The sequence below is a fragment of the Cynara cardunculus genome, assembly GCF_001531365.2.
Source record: "Cynara cardunculus var. scolymus isolate 2C chromosome LG 16, CcrdV1, whole genome shotgun sequence".
Lineage (NCBI taxonomy): Eukaryota > Viridiplantae > Streptophyta > Magnoliopsida > Asterales > Asteraceae > Cynara > Cynara cardunculus.
This window is the reverse complement of record NC_037543.1, coordinates 1,872,471-1,896,940: the sequence shown is the minus strand read 5'-3', so window position 1 is coordinate 1,896,940 and position 24,470 is coordinate 1,872,471. Positions and strand designations below refer to the sequence as shown.

General features: G+C 34.4%; 2 protein-coding genes across 2 annotated transcripts; one reads left to right on the top strand and one right to left on the bottom strand.

Annotated features, from left to right (window-relative positions):
• The first annotated feature begins 711 nt into the window (after positions 1 to 711).
• On the top strand, positions 712 to 13,792 carry LOC112529822 (beta-adaptin-like protein C). Its single transcript, XM_025141229.1, has 15 exons — positions 712 to 838; positions 2,439 to 2,636; positions 4,018 to 4,131; positions 4,249 to 4,499; positions 4,638 to 4,773; positions 4,863 to 5,042; positions 5,127 to 5,219; positions 5,316 to 5,527; positions 5,614 to 5,677; positions 5,751 to 5,930; positions 7,820 to 7,912; positions 9,353 to 9,765; positions 10,520 to 10,709; positions 11,775 to 11,978; positions 13,352 to 13,792. Exons 1-15 carry the CDS (start codon positions 752 to 754, stop codon positions 13,649 to 13,651), a joined length of 2,715 nt encoding a protein of 904 aa, XP_024996997.1. The 5' UTR covers positions 712 to 751; the 3' UTR covers positions 13,652 to 13,792.
• Positions 13,793 to 14,906: 1,114 nt separating this feature from the next.
• LOC112529728 lies at positions 14,907 to 18,821 on the bottom strand. The gene is made up of 8 exons (XM_025141103.1): positions 18,764 to 18,821; positions 18,425 to 18,638; positions 17,607 to 17,850; positions 17,309 to 17,453; positions 16,710 to 16,846; positions 16,274 to 16,336; positions 15,300 to 15,368; positions 14,907 to 15,217 (listed from the first exon to the last, which is right to left on the bottom strand). Exons 3-8 carry the CDS (start codon positions 17,796 to 17,798, stop codon positions 15,128 to 15,130), a joined length of 696 nt encoding a protein of 231 aa, XP_024996871.1. The 5' UTR covers positions 17,799 to 17,850; positions 18,425 to 18,638; positions 18,764 to 18,821; the 3' UTR covers positions 14,907 to 15,127.
• Positions 18,822 to 24,470: the final 5,649 nt, after the last annotated feature.

The following is a 24,470-nucleotide window of genomic DNA, read 5'->3' as shown; positions in this document are numbered from 1 at the left end:
TCATTTAATATATTCTGATATACTAAAATCTTACACATCAAAATAAATCATAGTGTTGACTCCTATCGATAAGCACTTACTGGGTAAGCAATTGGTTAAACGACCCCTAAGTCTTTTAAGTTTTTTTCCAGTTATGTCCCCTCACTTAACAGATAAATTTTAAGAGACACAATCAGAGAGACCATTTTTATAGCAAAATACATACCGTAGCAACCATTTATGTATTTATTGAAGTTTTGGAATGATGTTCGTAGTTTAGGTAAAACTATAGGGACCAAAATTGTAATTTACTTTTTTCTTTATCTTCTCTTAAGGGTTGTTTGGCAATTGCTGAATGTTTTAGTGCAGAATGATTAAGTGGTCAGAATGATTAAGAGGCTATCATGTTATGATGCAAAATGAAATATAATTGTTTGATAATTATGTACAATGAAATTAGGGCTTTTAATGGTTAAGGGAGATCCATGATACAAAATCATTCAGAGGGTTTTAGAACCATTAAAAAACATATTTTTTTTGCCAAACAAAATTCACCTCTTAACGATTCAGAGGTTGCCTCTTAATGGAACTATTTATACATAACCGGATTATGGAGCGGGTTACCCATACGGGTCGGGTTTAAATCCGTTATCATTTTCGTTTGGACTTTTGAAAGTTCCCGTTTTCATCAAATCACACCTCTTCCATTCAAACTCCCTCAAATTCTCTTCCTCCGTCAAGTCGCCGTTGCCGACTCCGATCATCGGCAGAGATGAGTGGACACGATTCGAAGTACTTCTCCACAACTAAAAAAGGAGAAATCCCTGAGCTTAAAGAAGAGCTCAATTCTCAGTACAAGGTTTTGCATTTGATTTTTCGTTATACATACATGATATACACTTGATTATATATCTACATATCCTATATATAGATGCGCATACTGATCCGGTGATGGAATAGATGCAATTCATATAAATTCGTTCGTTTGCATTTTGATGCCCTTGAAACTCTCGTAATTGTGCCAGTTGTGTTATCAGATCTATAACTGTGATATGTCATCAATCCATTAGGTCAATTTCAAGTTGTTTATTGGAGCTTCTGTTGATTTGGTTGCATAAAATCTAACAAGGTGCATTGGTAAATTCCTGGGCTTGATTCTATTAGGAGAAAAAAGGATGAATGTTGAGCAATTCCAGAGAGTATATACTATATAGGGACGTGGGAGTAATACAGTGTTTGTTCAGGGACTTGTATGTACTTTCTCAGCTGGTTGTTATTTTCTGTGTTGGGCATTTATTGGCTTATTGTCTTGTCTGAACACCTATATCTATTATGTTCAATGTCGAATCCAAAGAAGCATAGACTTAAAACGGTGTTCAAGTTTGGTGTGTTTATGAGATTGAAGGCAGATGAAACACGTACATCCCTATACTGTTAGAAGATCATAAGCAGGAAGAATGCCATACAAAGTTTCATATGGAGACTTGTTTAGAAGAATGGGTGTGGGATGTTGATTGATGGTGTACACAGCTGAGAGAGCTGCTTCACCCCAGAACCATTCAGCATTTCGATGATCTTAAGAGGGTAAGAACTGTGTCCGTGTTTATGTTTAACACAACCATTTTGTTGTAATGTGCTAGGATAGGTGTGTTATGATAAAGTGCCTTGTTGGGGAAGAACTCAAGAAGGGAACGTTCTTTATATTCCATGGAATTATCAGCACAAAAAGCTTTGATTGGTTTCAGAAATTGAGTGAGAATCATGTGTGCAAAAAATTCATGTAAATCTGAGGAATTTCAGACCTACTTTTCAATATGACGTGGTAGATCCAGATGTAGCAATATGATCATCAAGGGATATAACACTATCTGGATCCCCCAATGGTGGGATGAGGAGAAGGTCCCCATTCGTCAAAGTGAATCAAGTCAAAAGGTGCAACAGAAAAAGTATCATTTGATAGAAACTAAGGCATGTTGTTTGCAAGTAGCAACTGATGCTTACCATTGCTACATGCACATGCTTACACGAAACTGTGCAGAGATGGAGTTATTATTAAAATGCTGTTCAGCTAGTAGGGATGGATGGAAAGTACCATATCCAGTAATTCACTGAGGAGATATATACAAGTAACTAATACATGCTGTTCTTTTGGTCATTGGGTTCCATGAACATAACACAACAGCAATACGAGCTTTTATTCCAAGCTGGTTAGGGTAGGAAAGAATGAAGACGATCACACATTAAAAGGGCCTTTAATCCTGATAAAAGAAATAGTTTTCCCACCCTCCAAGTATCCATAAATGGAATTTGACATTAATACCTTACAGATTTAGTAGTTAATATATTATATGTGCATGCGAATATGAAGCCTTAGACCTTAGTGACTGGATACTGCATAACAATGGCTTATTTTAGGTCCTTTTAGCTCAATAACTTGATGTATGTCTTCTGCCATCCAGGATAAGAGAAAAGATGCTGTTAAAAAGGTGATTGCTGCTATGACTGTTGGGAAGGATGTTTCATCGCTCTTCACGGATGTTCTGAACTGTATGCAGACAGAAAATTTGGAGCTCAAAAAGCTTGTTTACCTGTATCTCATCAATTATGCTAAAAGTCAACCTGACCTGGCAATACTTGCAGTGAATACTTTTGTGAAGGCAAGAAGTAGGAGAAGCTCTGTTTTCACATTTACTAAATGCTTGCACCTTTTAGAGTTTTATCATTGGTGAATGTGATATATTCATGCTGTGCAATGTGCATGTTCCTGTATAATCGTTCTATGTCACAAGTGAATTAATAAAGTAACTAAAATATGTTTGCGTTGAGAGATCAGTTGCTTACTTCGATCATTACTTAGGTGATCTGCAAAACTTTACATGAAAAGAGAATGATTTGGCCAAATCATGCTGTTGATTACTTGATTATAACTATTATGTCTTTGGTGGCATTCTTTTCACTACTTTACTTAGGTGATCCATTGCTGAAAATTTTATTTATGCATCCTTTCGAGTTGATCATCTAACTAGTGTAATAAGCATGGATTGCTTGTACTCTTTCCTTCTTCATGACTATAGTTTGTATAAATAAGATGCGCCATCAACTTTGGTCTTCAGTCAACATAAAATGTTCTTAACTATTTATGAGCTAAACCCTTGGATTCTACTTCCTTTGTCACTTGGAATTGTTGTCTTAGGATGGATGTTCTCTAGACTTCCAGCTCATTCTTACTTATGTTTTGCATTCAAGATTGTAAATTTGTAATATCTTTGTATATTGCGTTTCCATACTTCTTGTTATCATCAAACATAGTTCATTTGATATATAGAGCACAAGTTTGTTGATGGTTTGTCAACCAAACGTGTTTTTCTTTTCTTCCATAAGTTGGTAATTCTACAAATTTTGTTATGCCACCAGACGCCTGGAAAACTGAATGTTTTGAATTAAAGTGCTGCAATGCTACTGCACCATAATGGACCCCAAACTAGAGCTATCAGAGAAACAATTTGAATTAATTCAGCCATTGTGGTTTATAGTCAACCGGTCTTCAGAGCAACCTATCTTCTGAATGTGATTATTATGGATTGAAATTCTTATTAGAGTCCTTATTAAAGATTTAATGCATAGGGGGCCTTCTTTATGCACATACTTTATTTTCTCCATTGAGTTGTTTAAGTCTATCAGTATGGGATCTTGCTTTCTACGTGATAGCACCTGGGACATGAACCTAGCACTGAAAAAACTACTAGCATCTTCATAATTTGCTTCACCACTTGAACATCAAAGCAACTCTTTTTTTGGCATTATTTTTCAAATCAAGTGGATAAATCTCTCTCTCATGAATCTAAGATGTATCAGGGCTGATTTAATCGATTTTCAAACGTTCATGAAATTCTTAGGTGAAATGAATCAAGGTTGTATGAATTAAATGTGTGTTGTCTTTTAATTTTTTGTTCTTCGAATATCTTAAACATATCATGTAAAAGACTTCAAATCTTCATAAGGAATCTCTGATAAAATTGGATTAAATGAATGTTACAGGATTCACAGGACCCAAATCCTTTGATTCGCGCTTTAGCTGTTCGAACAATGGGATGCATCCGAGTTGATAAAATTACGGAATATCTTTGTGATCCTCTCCAGAGGTGTCTCAAGGTAACATGATTTCCCTCTGTTGTTGGAATCTTTAATATATTGGCCAATCAGAGTTCTATAAGATGGTTTAACTTTCTACTCCCCTATATGGGCATCTTCGGTGTTATTTATTATCAGGATGATGATCCTTATGTTCGAAAGACAGCAGCTATATGTGTTGCTAAACTTTATGACATTAATGCCGAGTTAGTTGAAGATAGGGGTTTTCTGGAAGCTCTCAAGGATTTGATATCTGACAATAACCCTATGGTTGTAGCAAATGCTGTCGCTGCTCTTGCAGAAATTCAAGATAACAGCAGTAAACCCATCTTTGAGATCACCAGCACTACACTTACTAAGCTCCTTACAGCTGTAAATGAATGCACCGAGTGAGTGTGATTTCTGATATAATGCTCTATTAATAAAATGTGCTATAAAATAGATACTATGTTGTATTTTTTGTTGTCATATGTTTTGATCGGTTATTATTTTGTGTTTCTTAAATGTTGCTATAAACATGATGACAGGTGGGGTCAAGTTTTCATTTTAGATGCTCTTTCCAAGTACAAGGCAGCTGATGCTCGTGAAGCTGAAAATATTGTAGAGAGAGTCACTCCAAGACTACAACATGCAAATTGTGCTGTAGTTCTTTCAGCTGTTAAGGTGGCTTTGCTTTATTTTTTTGTATGTATCTGTCCTTTATTCATGTTCTGGTTTCTCTAGTCTTACTTTGTAGCATTATGCCTTGAAAGATGATACTTCAACAAATGGAGCTCATCACTAGCCCTGATGTGATTCGGAACCTCTGCAAGAAAATGGCTCCTCCTCTTGTTACCTTACTTTCCGCAGAACCAGAGATTCAATATGTTGCATTAAGGAATATCAACCTTATTGTACAAAGGCGTCCTACAATCCTTGCCCATGAAATTAAGGTATAATGGTTTAGCATTTGCTTCTTTCGGCCAGCATTCATATTAGTTTTAGGGTATATTATCTAAACCACACCTACTTTCTAGGTGTTCTTCTGCAAGTACAATGATCCAATTTATGTGAAGATGGAGAAGTTAGAGATCATGATAAAGCTTGCTTCGGATAGAAATATCGATCAGGTGACTAGAATGCTGTTAAAGCTAATTATGTCTTTGGTATAAATTTGTTCAATGGATCGTATCCTATATGGTGATACTCCTGGTGCATGTCCACAGGTATTATTGGAATTTAAAGAATATGCTACAGAAGTAGATGTAGATTTTGTCAGAAAGGCTGTTCGTGCTATTGGGCGCTGTGCTATCAAGTTAGAGAGAGCAGCTGAACGTTGCATTAGTGTTCTTCTGGAACTGATCAAAATTAAAGTAAATTATGTTGTTCAAGAAGCTATTATAGTCATTAAGGATATTTTTAGAAGATATCCTAACACGTAAGTTTTTGTTGCTCCATTTGTTAAGCTGCTAATTTTAATAGCTTTACCTCAAAATTTCTCTCTTAACTAAATTTTCACTTCAGTTATGAATCCATCATTGCCACCCTTTGTGAGAGTTTGGACACTTTGGATGAGCCAGAGGCCAAGGTACTGTGGAATTTGAGAGTTCTGCTCTAAGTAGAAACCTTACCAGCTGTCATTTTAACATCATTTTTAACAGGCATCAATGATTTGGATAATTGGTGAATATGCTGAAAGAATTGATAATGCTGATGAACTTCTAGAAAGCTTCCTGGAGAGTTTCCCTGAAGAACCTGCACAAGTTCAATTGCAGTTATTGACGGCCACAGTCAAACTTTTTCTTAAGAAGCCAACTGAAGGACCGCAGCAGATGATTCAGGTAACATTGTTGAATATAAGGTTGTGTTTCTGTATTTTCAAACAACCAGACCTCGCCTCTGTGTGGGATATACAGGGTTCGTTTGGTTTGGTTTTCTATAAACACTTGTTTAAGATCACAGCCAGGTTTCCTTTTCCTCGTATTGTCTTATAATAACAACCTGCTTACTTCCCTGCACCGGACGACGCATGACTATTTTACGATTGTTAACTTCCTTTCACCAATTAAAAGGTGTCCTGATCTCCTAGAGCGCTTGAGTAATCTGTCCATCCATTAGCTAGGTGGCAAAATGGAAGGGGTGGGCTGGTTGGGTAATCGGTCAAATAAGTTTGGGTCAAAAAGGGGAAGTTTTTACTGGGTTGGAATGGGTTGGGTAGGGTCAACATGCAATTTGTCCTCTTTTGGATTTTGTAAATAATTAATGTGTTAAATATGATTAAAAAACTATATTGTCATATAATCTAATTTTTTTATATAATCCTTTTTGAATGTTGTAGATCGTTATATAATCTCATATTTTTAAGCAAGTGATTAGGAGGTTGTATGCATTTGAAATACACTTCAGGTGACTTTCAACCATTGGAGTATTTGACCCATTAGACTTGTTTCCTTTTTTAGCTAAGTTTTCATTTTACCCACTTGATCTGTTAGAGTAAATACAACTCCAAATTGACCTCCTTACATGTAAAAAGGGTTGAAATGGGCACCTTTGTTGGTGATTTTAGTGTCATCAGACATTTTGGTGTAATTGAGATTGACTTGAGATAAAAGAAGATTCAAGGTAGAGCATTAAGACAAGTTTGGTGATGCGGAGTGCACGCTTATGTATGCTTCCTTGAACCTTAGATCACCATATAGCGGGAGTCAAGGAGACTGCGCTTATATATGCCTCCTTGGTGAAACAGTATGCATAAGTTACTTCATCAGTGCAGGTGGCAGTGGATGGGTATCAGCGGCAGTGTCAGCTGATAACCATGAGCGGTAGTGGCAGCTCATAACCATCAGTCTCAGCTGATGACCATGAGCGGCAGCATCAGCTGCTGCACATTTAGTGGGAGCATCAGCTGATGTCTTCAGTTGGCGAGAGTTTGGATTATCCCGATACAGATTTTGTGTAACCTTAGGCTTGAAGGGTCKAAATATTGAATTTGGAAAGTGTTCTCCGATACACTATCCAAGATTTTATCCGAATAATCATTACCACGAACAATTAAATATTAACAACCTCTACCTCATTCCATGAGGGCATATTAAACATAAAGACTCGATGGCTTTAATTTGCATCAGGTATGTCTGTTTGTGGATCTGTGCTAATATTTTTATGCTTGTGTGTATTGAGAAGCATCCTGGAAAATGTCCGAGAAGGCTACTGCCACATCTTAATGTCAGGGTCTTACCTCATGTTTGCCTTGCGGCTCTGTTAAAGATTTGCATCTTTTGGCCAAGATAGCATACACCTGCTTATGCCCATAATTTCTACACTTCAGTATAATGGAAGATTTGCTATATAACTCAAACCCAGTCTTTTCACATTTTGCAATTGCACTTGGTGATCAGTTTTCCTTCACTACCTTCTTATGCCTATTTGTTTCTGCACTCTTTTGCATGCATTACTTTATGTTGGGAGCATTAAGAAATTATGACATGATACATTTAGTTTACTGATTTACAAAGCAGTGTATTTGCTTTGGTCTGATTCCTCATGGGATCAGATAATAACACATCTTATAATCAATCATATGAAAGGACAATATGTGTCCATTACAACAACACTTGTGCTAAACATTTTTACTTGTAAGTTCAAAATATCAATGATGAGTTTTTGTGTGAAACTTCTTCTGTATATCTATATAGCTGGATCTGGTTTAAATATATAGTTGTCTTTGTAGGTTGTTTTGAATAATGCCACTGTGGAGACTGACAATCCAGATCTGCGAGATCGTGCTTACATATATTGGCGTCTTCTTTCAACCGACCCTGAGGTTCGTATTCATCAAGCTACTTCATGCTATCTTCTGATGACATTAAGCTCATACGTTCCATTGTTGTTGTTGGAGTCCCACAACGGCTAGACTTGGACCATTTCTCCTATATATATGTTGGAACCTCCCTTTCCTCCTTAAGGAGTCTTTTAGAGTGATCTAGGGGTTCCACATATTCTCACATGGTTTCATAGACAAGGTCTGCCACTCTAGGGACCCAGCACTGTGGTTAGCCCCCTCTCGATACTCCAGGACAATCTGTGTCCATGTAGCCTTCGTTGTAGGGGGCGTGTTGGAGTCCCTCATCGGCTAGACTTGGACCATTTCTCCTGTATATATGTTGGAACCTCCCCTTCCAAAAGGGCTCTTTTGGAGAGTGGTCTGGGGGTTCTATGTATTCTCACAGTTGTCACTTTGGAACCTTTAAAAAATTTAATCCAAAAATCTAGGCCATCCTTTTCCATATCAAACGTTTTAAGACATCTTATTTACCTTTCTTAAAACCTACATAGTTTTTTTGCATCATTGAGAAACAATGATCTTTGTCTTGCTTAAATGTTAAATCTAGGGGAACTGAGGCTATGTTTGGCAAACTAGCTGAAAGCTAGCTGTTAGCCGAAATAATAGTTGATGGCCGATAAGTTAGCTGATAGTTGAAGAGCTAGTTGTTGGCTAATTAGAGCATCACCAACAGTTTCCCAAAGGTTCTCCAAAATAGAGAATCAAAATTCAAAATCTCTAAAAAGAATTGCATTCAACTCCAACAGCTTCTCCATTTTGGAGATTACACCATTAATTATATTATTAAAATATTTCATACATTTAATAAAATATTATTTCTCTCTCCTAAATATTTAATTTCAAGGTTTTTTATTGGTGGAATATAATAAAAGAATATTTATCTCTCATGGTAATCATTTTTGGGGAGTTCTCCAAATTTGGAGAAATTCACTTTCTTTCCTACTTTCTCCATTTTCCAGAAAGTTTTGGAGCAAAAAATTGCCTAAAATCTCTATTTTCTCCATTTTGGAGAATCGATTGGAGATGCTCTAAGGTAGCTCTCAGGTGATAAGCCGGCTGAAAAACTAGTCATGTTTGGTAAAAACTAGTTGATAAGCTTGAAGACAATGTAAAAGGAACATGTTGAAAAATTAATTGAAACATACAAGGGGCATAATTGGGAAAAAATAGAAAAAAGCCCTTAGCTTATTGAAACACTACTTGAAATAGCGGTTTGAAAAGCTAGCTTATGTCCAACTAAATGGGGTTTTCTTTAGTAAGCTCAAAAAATAAGCTAGCTTATGGTTGCCAAACATGGCCCAAGAGGCTTGTGTTTTTCTCCTTGTTCATCCATTAGATATCTTTTGCTTCTTGGTTCCTTCAATGTGTCGGGACTTGTAGATCCTTATATTCTGATGACTTGCATTATATATATATTAGGCTGCTAAAGACATCGTGCTAGCTGAGAAGCCAGTGATCAGTGATGATTCAAATCAATTGGATTCATCCCTCCTTGATGAGCTTCTTGCAAACATCGCTACTTTATCCTCCGTGTATCACAAACCCCCTGAAGCATTCATAACCCGCGTGAGAACTGTTCAGAAAACAGAAGAGGAAGAATTCCCTGATGGAATCGGAGGTGGGTATCCCGAGTCATCATCTACACTGGTTGCTGATAATAGTGCACCACCACTGCCTACTTCAGGCGCATCTCCTTATGCTGCAGCTATGCTGCCAACTACTGTACCTGCCGCTCTTGCTCCGGTGCCAGATTTACTTGATCTTATGGGTCTCGATGGTGGTGATGATAATGCTATTGTCTCAGTTGATCAGCCTGCAACGCCTACTACAGGGTAAGTGTCAAAGACTGGTGATAAAACGTCATTGGCTTATGGGGAAAATGTATCAAAATGCAGTAAAGTCTTTTTAGTTCCTATTTAGTGTGACGATTTTTTTTCCCGATCAATGTAACTTAAGTTTTAAAATTTTCCATTTTGTACCCACTGACTAGTAACCTGTTGAGAGGGAGGTTCAGGGGCAAACCCCCCAAAAAATGAAAAACGGAGGAACATGGTAACCATTCATCTGGATAGTATGCACATGTGCATACAAGTAATTGAAGTTGTTTCTTGGTTTTTATGCACGTGCACATGTTACACACATGTGCATACTGGACAAATTGCTTACAAATTACTTGCATGCACATGTGCATATCCTTCAGATGAACGGTTACCCGGGTGTTCCTCCGGGTGTTCCTCAGTTTTACATTTTTTTCCAGTTTTCCCCTGAACCTGACCCAACCTATTGATATTGTAACATTTGATGATGTGGATACCCGTTTGTGAAATGTTCAATGGACGATAAACTTAACATCCATGTCATCAAATGTTACAAAATCAACATGTTAAGAGGTAAAGTGGGGTAAAGAATAGGAAAATTTGAAACCTTATAGCATCGACTGAGAAAAAAAACAACTCTTTACTAAATAGGAACTAACGCAAACTTTGTTGCATTTTGATGCATTTTGCGCGTGGCTTTATAGTAACTTTAGCATAAAATACCAAATTATGTGTGCACGAATTCACAAACTGTTTTGTACTATCCCAGGCCACCTCTACCTATTCTATTACCAGCGGCAACTGGTCAAGGTCTAGAAATTGGTGCACAGCTGGTACGAAGAGATGGTCAGATATTTTACAGTTTAATGTTTGAGAACAACACAAACATCCCACTGGATGGATTTATGATTCAGTTCAACAAGAATACATTTGGTCTAGCAGCAGGTGGACCACTCCAGGTGCCTACTATTGGACTGCAATATCCCTCTATCCTTCCCTCTGCATCTTTTTTTTATATTATATAATAATTATATGGGAAAAGTCTGAAAAAGAACCTGATGGACTTTCATATTTTGAGCAATTAAGTTCTTGGACAATTTTCCCAAACTAAATCCTTGCACTTACTGCAACCGAACAAATTGATCATTTTGACCTATAAAACCGGTTAATGTGGTAAAATCATGGGAAAAATCAGAAGAAGAAAAAACCAACAGACTTTCATGTTTTGAGCGATCAAGTCCCTGGTTTTTTTTGGGTTTTCTCTGACTTTTCCCTCCTATAAACCTGGTTAATGCGGTGAAATCATGGGGAAAATCTGGAAAAAAGAAACCAATTGACTTTCATAATTTGTCATTTGAGCGATCAAGTCCCTGGACATTTTTTGGGTTTTTTTTCCGGACCTTTCCCTCCTATAACCTGGTTAATGCCATAAAATCATGGGAAAGTCGGAAGAAAAAACAATGGACTTTCATATTTTTAGCGATCAAGTCCCTGGACATTTTTTGGGTTCTTTTTCAGACTTTTCCCTCCTATAAACCTGGTTAATGTGGTAAAATCATGGGGAAAATCCCGAAAAAAACCCAACGGACTTTCATATTTTGAGCGATCAAGTCCTATGACCTTTTTTGGCTTCTTTTCAGACTTTTTTGTCCTGTAAACCTGGTTAATGTGGTAAAATCATGGGAAAATCCAGAAAAACAAACGGACTTTCATAATTTGAGCGATCAAGTCCCTGGACATTTTTTGGTTTTTTTTTTGACTTTTCCCTCCTATAACCCTGGTTAATGCGGTAAAATCATGGGAAAATCCAAAAAACGAAAACTAACGGACTTTCATATTTTGAGCGATCAAGTCTCTAGACATTTTTTTGGTTTTTTTAGACTTTTCCCTATTTATATACTTACACATGCTCCTCGTCTTTGGTGAAATTTGAACCTTGTAACCTGGATAACGCTGTTCCAATGACCCTTTGGTTTCTCGCTGCATTTTCTTGTTGATTTTGAACCAAATCTATTTTTATTCAGGTCCTACAAGTTCAACCAGGAACAACCGCAAGAACCCTTCTTCCTATGGTTTTGTTCCAGAATATAGCCCCAGGTCCACCAAACTCGGTTTTGCAGGTTGCGATAAAGAACAATCAACAGCCTGTATGGTACTTCAACGATAGAATATCGTTACTTGTGTTGTTCATGGAGGATGGAAGAATGGAACGATCTACCTTCCTCGAGGTAACATAACTCTTTGAGTTTTCTGTATACACTCCTCTGTGCAATTTGATTTTTGTGATAAAAAAAACCATCTTTTTCGACTATTTTCATGATTTTTTGGTAATTACATCAAATTTTTACATCACATTGGTGTTAAATCTGTTACATAACACATTAAGGGGGTGTTTGGGATTGCTTATTTGAAACAACTTATGTTTTTCTACAAAAAGTCCTTATTAACTTATTATAAGTTAGAATGGTTTAACTTCTTCAAAAACTCTTTATTACCAGTTTAAGTTGTTTATCCAAACACTCAAAAGTGCTTATTACCGGTGTCACACCGGAATAAGTCAATAAGTTGTTTTTATAAGCAATCCCAAACACCCCCTAAATCTGATTTTGGAGAAGTAGTAAGTTTGACCCGTATACAAAGCACTTATCCGTATACCACTTATCCCCAAACTCCATGCCCCCTTCCTGTCCACCAATCAACCTCTGACACATCATTACTTTATTGAAGAGAGAATAAAATGATAATAAAATAAAATAATGACGTGTTAAGAGTTGATTGATGGGATAGAGAGAGATTGTAGTAAGTTTGGGTACACGTGATTTTTATTTGATTTGACCCCAGATGAAAAAGTTTCCCCTTCTTCTGGGAATAGATATGTTGTTAGAACATCTCCAAGAGATTCTCTATAATTTCTTTAAAATAAAGAATCAAAAGTTAAAATCTCTAAATTACATTCAACTGGGCCGTTTGGTTTGCGGAATTCGATGGAATTTGATGGAATTAGAATGACAAATTTTTTTGACCAGATTCCAATTCCTTTGTTCGGTTCATTTCTTAAAATTGATGGAATCTTTCAAATTCCATTGAATTCCACGAGTTAATGAATTCATCATTTCTTGGTATAATGGTGGTTGGTAGGGTGTGGGCAGGGCGATGGGTGGGATAGTCCATACAAAGACGATTGTTCCAGTTCTATTGATAGACTTTCCAATTCCTACCAACCAAACGCGTGGTCAAATTCTATTCCAATTTCTTCAAAGTCAAATTCCGTTGATGGATTCCAATTCCATCAAATTTCATTATGTGAACCAAAGACTCCCTAACAGATTCTTTATTTTAGAGATTTCAACATTAATTATATTATTAAAATATTCTATAATTTTGAATCCACACTTTTCTCTAAACCAAACACAGGATTGGAATGGAACTCAATTCCAAATCCTATCAAATCCCGCAAATCAGACGGTGCCTTTGACTTTAGGACACTTATTTTGGAACGTAGACATTTAACTTTTGAAAGTGGACACTTATTTTGGAACAGAATCAGTAGTTGTTTGTTGATTTCATCAGTATCCGACATTTTTGCAACTGTTATTTTCAGACATGGAAGTCCCTACCCGATTCCAGCGAGGTCTCAAGGGACATTCCAGGCATCGTGACCAACAGCGTGGATGAAATCATAGAGCAGTTGGGTTCTTCCAACATGTTCTTCGTTGCCAAACGTAAGAACGAGAATCAAGATGTTTTATATCTCTCTGCCAAAATCCCGAGAGCAATTCCGTTCTTGATCGAACTTACGGCCGTCATCGGTGTTCCGGGACTTAAGTGTGCCATCAAATCTCCAAGCCCTGAAATGGCTCCATTATTCTTTGAAGCCCTTGAAACTCTCCTCAGAGGTTGATTCATATTTCCTTCATTATTTTCCCACGGAAACTCCATGGTTCTGCATGCTGTAATTTGAGCCTTTTGTTCTGTCCCATTTTAGAGCCATTTTTAAAATTTAAAAAGAAATTGTATTAAACTTCGTTAGTTTATGATAAAAAAAAAACTCTTAAAAACCATTTTTTATACATGAAGTACTGTTTATTGATACATATTATTTAAAATTCAAAATTACAAGCAAATTGTACGTAAGTACAATTTATTAAAGTTTCATTTTGAATTTGTGTAACTAACTACATATAAACATAATCAAATATAGGTTAAATATTTCATTTTAAATATAAAAAATCTAAAATATAATTAGGATAATCATTAACATTCAAGAGAATACTTAATTATTATCTTTATAAAAAAATTATATTATTAAACCCGAAATAAATTACTTCGTTATTAAATTATAATAAAAAAATTCAATTAAAGAAATAGTTAATTTGATTTTAATATCAATATCTTTTTTCAAGTTTTTTTATGAGATCTTTAAATTTATTTTTTATTCAAACATAAAAACATTATCATTTTCTTAAAGCCATATAAAATCGTGTTATAATATTGATAGAGATAGAGAATATAAAAAACTAAAAAATCGATATGTATCTCGTTGCATTGCACGAGTATCCTTCTAGTAGAATTAGAATATTAATGTATTTAATATTTTAACAAACTATTTTATGGTAATTCTCTTCGTTAGCCATTCTAGACCCTCCTAGTTCATATTTATAACCATTTTTCTACTCGATTGAAACAGTCTAAGATTTTGTAAATAGCATTTTAATAACTTGTGAAACATGCCTTTATAAATTTGATATTCATAAAATAACACTTTAGCAAGTTGCTAAAGTGCTACTTGCATATACTGACATGGAAAGTAGCACTTTAGCAAGTTGCAAAACTGACACCTCTACATCATAATTTAGCAAGTAGCACTTCAACAACTTGCAAAGGTGTTAAATAGTATATTTTATTAAGCTGCTAAAATGTTACTTGCAAAATCTTGACTATTCAGTCAATTGAGTAGAAGAACGGGTATAATAAAGTGAACAAGGATATGCAAAATGACTATTTGGACAATTTCCCATCCACACTCCTGCAATAAGGTTGATTCGATGATTATCCTAATTTCTCACATTTAACAATACCCTTTTTTGGAAAATTTACTCGCAAAACTCCAATAGATGCTATTAATTTACACATTCAACACCTAAAACGATGCAAAATAGAGCTACGAACTTGGACTTTATAGACCGAGATAGGGCAAATATTACAGGGTTACAAATGAAGCAACGAATGTCGAATTGGTTGCTTGACGATCAAGGTTTCCTATCTCTAGGGTTACTTGGTTCGTAAGTAAGAGCTAAATCGGGGTTGGTTAGCGTACACTAAAACAAGGATATATGTGTACGATTAGATTATACAAACAAAGCGCACACGGATCTCCTCAACTTCGATCCCTACTGTTTGTTCTTCTGGATTTCTCTCTTTTTGCAGCATGAATGAACTCCATTATCACTTCAAGTTCACTCACTCGCTGTTGCATTCAAACACACACAGATCAATCACCTTCATAATAAACCCTAAACCCTATACCCTAAAAATTGTGTTTGAGATACCTGTGAAGCAAAATGCTTTTGGATGGCATCAACCAGTTGTTCCTTTGTTGGATTAGGCTGAATGTTTCCCTATAAAAAGATGAAATCATTTCCACAATGAGATATTGAATAAACCAGATATACCCAATATATCTCACTGGGAAGTAGGGTCTGGGGATAAAATGTATGCAAATGTCTGTACTCAAAAGAGTAGAGCGGTTGTCTGTGTGAAGACCCCCCCCCCCCCTCGGGCTGAATGTTCTTTTCCTAGGGTGAAATGCATCAAAAAGTAAGAAAGTTCGGTTTAGTTCCTACTCTCTCTGTCCCAAAATAAATGTCCACAGTAAAAAAGGCACATGGATAAAAATTTACCCTTAATTATACAGAGAGAAATTTTATCCACCTTAGGGTAAAATGGGAACATGGAGATTTACTGTTGAAAGTTTGACATTTATTTTGGAACAAACTAAAATAGTAATGTAGACACTTATTTTGGGATGGAGAAAACATTTAATATACTTCCTTCATCCCAAAACAAGTGTTCACATTCTATTTTAGTTTGTCAAAAGAATAAGTGTCCACTTTCCCATTTTACCCTCAATTATGAGATGAAAAAAAGTTTTCTTGATTATTAAGGGTAAAAGTGTCATTTTTATTGTGGACGTTTATTTTGGGATGGAGGGAGTAACAAAGATTTCTTATTTTTTCTTATTTTCTTTATTTGTAACCTACCAATCTTGTAAAATTTAATGACATGGATACTCGTTTACATGGTAACAACAAAGTGGACAATTAACTTGATATCCACGTCATCAAATGTTACAACTTTAGCAGGTTACAGGTGAAAATAAGAAAAAAAAAATAGGAAATTTTAAAACGTGGTTCGCTAAGAATAGGAACTAGGACAAACTCGATTGCAGTTTGATGCATTTTACCCTTTTCTTTCTATTACAAGATCTTGTAACGAGATCGAGTAAAGATTGTATCCGACTTACAAGGTTGAAGGTGCTATAATATCGCCACAACGTGTTGGTTCCAAGCTTCGCAAAGTTGACTTTCTGCTCGGATTAACACACGAAAAAACCAAGAAATTTAACGAATGCATTGCAATTTGCAAGAAGATGGTTCATGTTTCCTACTTACGCAATTCGACCATTTAGGTCAAAGTCAAACATACGAATTCTCATATCGCCGTTTCCATGGATTCCGTTGCAATTTTACAAATTGCAACGGATACCCCGGAGCATACGTTCATAAAGTTTATTCTGCTTGCCGAAATTTCTCAAAAGTTCGAATATTTGATCATTTGATTTGTGTTGGAAATATATATGTTTGACCTCAAAAGTCAAATGTACATCTTGATTGTGTTTCTTGAAAAATAAGTGTGTTTTCAAGAAAGCTATAAAAATTGGTATTTTCTTTTCTACTTACCGGATAATATGGATGGATATTGGATTGCGCTTCTCGGCAACTCGTACGATTAATAGGCTTTGTTGACGGAGATGGACCCCACGGTTTTGCGTAGCGAACTCTAGGCTTGCTCGGTTTATTGAACTCCATAGTAGCGGCTGCCACCAAAATTGTAGAGCAAGTTAAAAGGGAGAAAATGGGTTCCAAATGAATAGATTGAAGGAACTGAATATCCCAATGGGACCCTGAAGATAACAGTCACGAAAATCTTCAGTGGTAAGTCTAAAAAATCCTCGGAGGCCCCGAGGATAACAGTCTGAAAAATCCTCAGTGCCTTAAGCATAACATGAGGATAATAGTCTGGAAAATCCTCAGTGCCTTGGCCCTGATATCTAGTCTACTTGACTTAAGTATAAAAGCGAGTTTGCCTCTGTAAATCTTAACATCTACAGACTCTAACAGGGCAGTCGAAAAAATCCTCAGTGGCATATCTGGTCTACTTGCAGTTAAGTATAAAATGAGCCTATCAAGTCTTGACATCTAAAAACTCGAACCGGCAACCTATAGGGAGGAGCCCCGAGGCTTGGTCTTATATCATGGAATTCTTGGTCTAAACTTACCAAAGAAATTGTCTTTTTCGCCAACGTCAGAGCCACAACTAGAATTGTCGAATTCGTAATCGCCATCTTCTTCGTGACCCGTAGGGGGTTCAAGAACACTCAAAGCATTCCGTTGCAGCTTCACTTCCACTCCATTCTTCAGAACCTAGAAAACAACGAACATGGCACGGGGAAATAAACTTACAAACGATTTACGATGCCATTCATTCTACATGAAACAACGCTCTTTCCCTCCATTCCTCCATTTCGTAAATCTTTATAATTGAACTAAAAATCAAGAAACGAGTTAAGGGAGTACCAGCCAATGCCAGCCACCGAGGCCAACAGCCTTCTTCACGACGCCTTGTAGACCGACCAAAACAGATTTCGTTCGATTGTTTCCCGTCACAATAACTTTCGTATGCCTAGGAAGAACCGAAAGCTCTTCATCGCCACTTTCTTCTCGAAAATGTGAAAATATCCGCGACGAATAAAGCTCGGGTTCCAGCATTCTTCTTAAATCTTTATCACAAATCTTCGAAAACCCAATACCTTCTTCTTGGCTGTATCCAAAATTTCCAAAATCCTTATCACAAATCTTCCAATTTTTTCCAAGATTTCAAGAACAATCACAACCCCTAATATTTCTAAAGCTAATGACACAATCCCATCATGATCACCTCAAATTTCATGATTTTGGATTGAAATTTGATCATCTTGACATAACTTCATATGGGTCTAAAAGGTAATTGAAACCAATGATTGATTTTCGAACCTTTAGACTTGGCGTTTTTAACGACAAAAAAAAAACGATTGTTCTTGCAAAAATGCTAAAAGGACATTAAACTTTGCAAGAATAATTGAGTTTCGAAAAAAGTGCCACCTACCATGACTACGTTTGGCAAACTAGCCGAAAGGTTAGCTGTTTAGCTGATAAACTAGTCATATTTGGTAAAAACTAGCTGTATCAGTTATATGACAATGTAAACTGACATGTTGAAAATTTAATTGGAAAACCATAAAAGGTATAGTTGGGGTGAAAAAAGTGGAAAAAAACGCTTGTCAACCTACTGAAACGCTACTTGAAGTAGTTTTTCAAAAACTAGCTTATGGCAAGCAAAATAGAGCTTTTTCAACCTTTTTTGGAGGGGTATCTCAGGCTTTGCCCCAACTAATCTCGGCAATTGCAACTGTAAGACAACATCCCTGACAAACTCAATAGCCACAAGTGTTATGGACGTCTGGAATCGAATCCAGAGCAGATGGGATATTCCACCAATTTCCCTGGCCTCAACCCCTACGCGACAACCCTTGTGATTATATCTGTTCAACCTTGCAAGCCATAGCGGTGCTATTTTCATAAATAAAAAAAACAACCGTTAGTTTGCAACAAAAAGTCGAACCCGCTTATTTAAACACCCAAAAAGCTCCAATAGTTATATATATCTAAAAGAGATTAAAGATTAAAGGGTGTACCCACAAATAATTCAGACCCTTTTGAGATAAAGCCAACTTGAAATGATTCATTTGTGAATAAGGGTTCTTCTCTTCTTTATATGCATAAGATTTTTGAATCTTTAAATCATCTGACAGAATGCAGTTTAAGAAGAATGTTGAATGCAATATGACCCACATTATTCATTACATTTCCATACCATTCACATGACTTCATTTGGTTGCAATCAATGAATCAAACAAATATACACATCATCATCATCATCATAATAATAATAATAATAATAATAATGATAATAATAATAATAATAATAATGAGTCATCTTTAGAAAAAGATTATTATATTTGTTAAAATGATGCATAATCATTTACAAACCACAGATCGTATAAATCAGTTTTTATGTGTTGTTTGCAGCATTTATTCAGCGGCTGTTTGATTCAGACAGGGGGAATGAAAATGAAAATGAGAATGAATACAGTTTAAACCGGAACTGAAAATTTGGGCTTATCGGGAATAAACTCATTATATTATATAAAATCAAACAGTTTCTTTTATATAAAACCTAATTCTGTTCACTTGGATCTTTAAACTCATGAGCTTTACACCCATTAAAACAATCTTGAAAAAAGCTGAATAAAATCCCCAATTTGATCAAATCAATTCAGAAATCACCAAAAAAACAAGAACCCACAAACATTGATCCAGTAATCACTGAGAATAAATACACAGGACCAATTTAAAATGCAAATTAAATTATTAAAAAAATCCCAAAATTTTCCCACATTACACAGACCCATTTATCCATTTAAACTCCAAATTAATTCAGCAGATTAATATAATTATTAATCAAGCTTAAACTGAGATATATATATATATATATATATATATATATATATATATATAAAACATTCTTGAGAAAACTGAACAATATCCCCAAATTTGATCAACTTAATTCAGAAATTACTAAAAAAACAAGAAACCACAAACATTGATGCAGTAATTACTGAAAATAAATACATAGCATCAATTTAAAATGCAAATTAAATTATGAAGAAAAAATCCCAAAATTTTCACAAATCACACAGACCCATTTATTCATTTAGACTCCAAATCAATTCAACAGATTGATATAACTACTAATCAAGCTTAAACTAATACAAAACTGATATACATATATATGTATGTATATGTATATATACACATATATATACATTGACTATCAGACACTAATTACCTGGAACAATACAGAATTTTAGCAGAGAACCTCCAAGAAGGTAGGCAAATGGAGAGTGAAAAGGGGTTTTGGGGGATGAAGAATTCGAATTTGGGATCAGATTGGGGTGAAAATATTGGATTTTTGTTGGGTTTCTGGGGGGGGGAAAATGTAAGACTTTATAAAAGGGTTTTGAGGTTTATGATGATTGAGGAAAGGAATTCATCAATCAATCAATATTCTTTGATGTTGGATTATACAGAGGATATGAATTTAGAGAGAGAAAGTGATGAGAGAGATAGAGTACACACATACACACACTAAATGCTTACCAACTGCCATTGGAACGACCTGCAAATGAATAAGACATACACACACACTGTGTGTGTACGGTACATAATTTTGCTTTCAGATTGACCGGTTTTACCTGCTAATGCCGGTTTTACATAAATTTGAGCCGGTTTCCATTTTAAGCTCGGCTCGTGAGTTGGGGCGCGCGCCTTAGCTACAAGTAAAATTCTATACTACTTGATACAATTCTTTTACTTTAAAATTTTGAAATTCAAGTTTAAATTTATATTATATTATAAAAATGTTTAATAAAAACTCTTAAAAATCATCTTTTACATATGAAGTACTGTTTATTGATGCATATTACTTAAAATTTAAGATTACAAATAAATTGTATGTAAGTACAGCTTATTAAGTTCTATATTTGAATTCGTGTAACTAACTGTAGATAAACATAATTAAATACAAGATAAACTTCTCATGTTAAATATAAGATCTAAAATATAATCAGGATAATTATTGAGTTCTAATAGAATACTTAGTTATTATCTTTATAAAAAAATTATATTATTAAATCAATTCGTTATTAAATCTAAACTAAATTATAATAAAAAAAATTGAATTAAAAGAATTACACAAAAAAATGATAACTTTCATATATATTTTTTTAATTTTTATGATATTTTGAAATTTATATTTTATTAAAAAGGAATTATTGTTTGCTCAAAAACCACATAAAGTTGTATTATAACATCGACAGAGACCAAAAAAATAAAAACAAAACATTGAAATTAAGATATATCTTTTTACATTGCATGAGTATCTTTCTAGTAACCTTCTAAGAAAATATGAATTTATTTTTCTTTTAATAAATAAAAAGATCATATATTAATTCAGATATCATTTAAAGTTATATACCTAAATTGCCCTCGAAAAAAAACACTTCATATGAAAAAGATTGCAGTACTTATCTCCGAAGCCACCCCTCAATTATATTAAGAAGTCGTTTATAAACGCTCACAAGCAAAAGTTATCGCGTTCGTTTATCTTATCGAGTAACATTATCGGTCATCAAAATGTATTTTTGGTCTTTTACACGATAAATGTCGTTCACCGTGTAATATTTCTATCATTTCTATGCATCTTACTTGGTAAGATTATCGGTCATTATGATGCTTACCCTCAGTAAGCAAGCAGGGATTGACCCATAATTTTTTTTCAAACGGTGGCACCATTTGACTATAAGAAACAAGTATAGGATTTTCCATAAAATTATCATTAATTTAGTGTTTAGTTTATTGTTTTACGATTGCATTTTTGGTCCATATGGTCTGTTTAAAGACCAATGAATTCTTCATAATGGTTGCTAACTAACATTGTTAAATAAATGGACCATTTTGGAGAATCTGTTAGAGCAAAAAGTTGTCCAAAATCTTCATTTTCTCTATTTTAGAGGATATGTTAGAGATACTCTCGTATTTAACGGTTTCCCCATTTTGAAAAAGAAATGGATAATTAGTTTGAGAAAAGAATTGCCCAAAATTATCTGTTTTTGAGAATCTATTGCATATGCTCTTATCTATACTATATTATAAAGCATTCGATAAAAACTCTTAAAAACTACTTTTTATGCATGAATTACTGTTTATTGATGCATATTATTTAAAATTCAAGACTACAAGTAGATTGTGCTTAAGTACAACTTATTAAAACTCTATCTTTTAATTATTGTGAATAATTGCGGATAAACATAATCAAATACAGGATAAACATCTCATTTTAAATATAATTAAGATAATCATTAAATTCTAACAGAATACTTAATTATTATCTTTATAAAAATTATATTATTAAACCTAAATTAAATTATAATTAAAAATTTTGAATTAAGAAAATTACACCAAAATACAATAACTTTTAGAAATATTAATTTGATACTGATATCGAAATTTTTTTTTTTAAATTATAATATTTTTAAGTTTATATTTTATTCAAAAATAAAAATATTACCACTTTCTCAAAATCACATAAAACTGTATTATATCGACATAAAAAGTGGAATAAAACGAAACACTGAAATCAACATGTGTCTCGATGCATTGCACGAGTACTCTTCTAGTTACACAATAAGACATCATTTTTTAACATATGCCACATATTTGCAATAAGATTCAATTATATTTAAAGAAACCGAAAAACATGTCTCTGTTTATGTAGCCATCACTCAAGTATGCACAACATTAACTTATTATATGTCATTTCAGGAGTCGTTTACTGATGATGACGACCAGACAAAAGTCGTCATCATCACTTACATTAGTAGATAAAATTCTCGACAATTGAAATTACATAGCAAGATTATTGGTAAATGCTAACCGGGTGGCAATCACCGTCATCAATTATTGTGTATGATTTTCGGTCTCACCTGGTAAAGTAAGTGATACGGTTAACCATATGGGATGTTTGGTTGGTTTTCTACTAAGCCTTGTATGAATTAATCTGTCTATATAGATTAAGAAGGTTTTGTTTGGATGTTTGGTTGGTTTTCTACTAAGCCTTGTATGGATTAATCTGTCTATATAGATTAAGAAGGTTTTGTTTGGAAAGGTTTTTCATAGATAGAAGGTACGTGTTTTTTAATTGAGAAATATACGTTTGGAAAAGACTTGACTCCCCATAAGCTTACTGATTACACCATTTCAATATCATTAAGTCACTATTAAACAATCATATATAATTGACCGAATAAGTTGTGACTTTTTTTAAACTGGTAACGAACTTACCCAAGGGGTTGTTTGTTTACCTTTTAATAGTTCAACCTCTGTATCGTTAAAAGATGAATCTTATTTGTAAAAAAAAAAATTACGCCTCTTAATGATTCTAAAACTCTCTAAATGATTTTGTATAATGGGTATATCTTAACCATTCAGCACCCTAATTTATTTGTAAACAATTAACAAACAATTATATGTTATTTTGCACTATATCATGAGAGCATCTTAATCATTTCGATGACTTAAGCATCCTATATCAAACCATTCAGTAACTGTTAAATAGTCTCTAAATAAGATTAATATTAGGGAATATGACAAAACTTACCACTTTATACAACCATCTTCCACAAAATAACCATTTTTTAGGGATTTACAAAACTAACCACACGGATCGCCCCCGGGGGTGATCCATACATTTCGGGGCGATCCGCCCTTTTTCTTAAAAAAATTTTAATTTTTTTTTTGTCTACTTAGGGCGAGCCACGTCATCGGATCGCCCCAGGCTTTAAGTATTTTTTAAAAAAAAAATTGTAACACAAATTTCACTATAAATACCAACCTCTTATTTCATAATTTTTCACACATTCCCTTTCATTTCTCTTCTCATATATTCTACTCTCACAACCCTTAACCCATTAAACACAATAAACCATCACAAAACATGAAATCACGTAAAAGTGATGATGTTTGAATGTATCTTCGAAGTGGCGGTAACATTTTTATATATAGAGATGCATTACGTAAAAAAAGCGATATAAACGGTACAAAAATTGAAACTTCGTATTTTATACGTATATTTGCGTACGGGTTTTAACCCATACGCATATTTACGTATCTTCACGTACGTAAAAAAATTGCGGTAACGTGTGTATATATATATATATATATGTATGCATAATGTAAAAAAAGCGATATAAATTACGGTAATGTATATATATATAGATGTATAACGTAAAAAAACGATACAAATTGCGGTAACGTATATATATAGAGATGCATAACGTAAAAAAAACGATATAAATTGCGGTAACATATATATATATATATAGAGAGAGAGAGAGAGATATATATACATTACGTAAAAAAAGCGATATAAACGGTACAAAAATTGAAACTTCGTATTTTAACGTATATATGCGTACGGGTTTTAACACGTACGCATATTTACGTATATTCACGTACGTTCTACATACGTATTTTTAACGTATATATGCGTACGGGCTTTAACCGCCACTTCGAAGATACACACAAACATCATCACTTTGACGTGATTTCATGTTTTGTGATGGTTGATTGTGTTTAATGGGTTAAAGGTTATGAGAGTAGAACATATGAGAAGAGAAATGGAAGGGAATGTGTGAAAATTTATGAAATAGGAGATTGGTGTTTATAGTGAAATTGGTATTACAAAGAAAAGAAAAAAAATACTTAAAGTCTGGATCTCCCCTG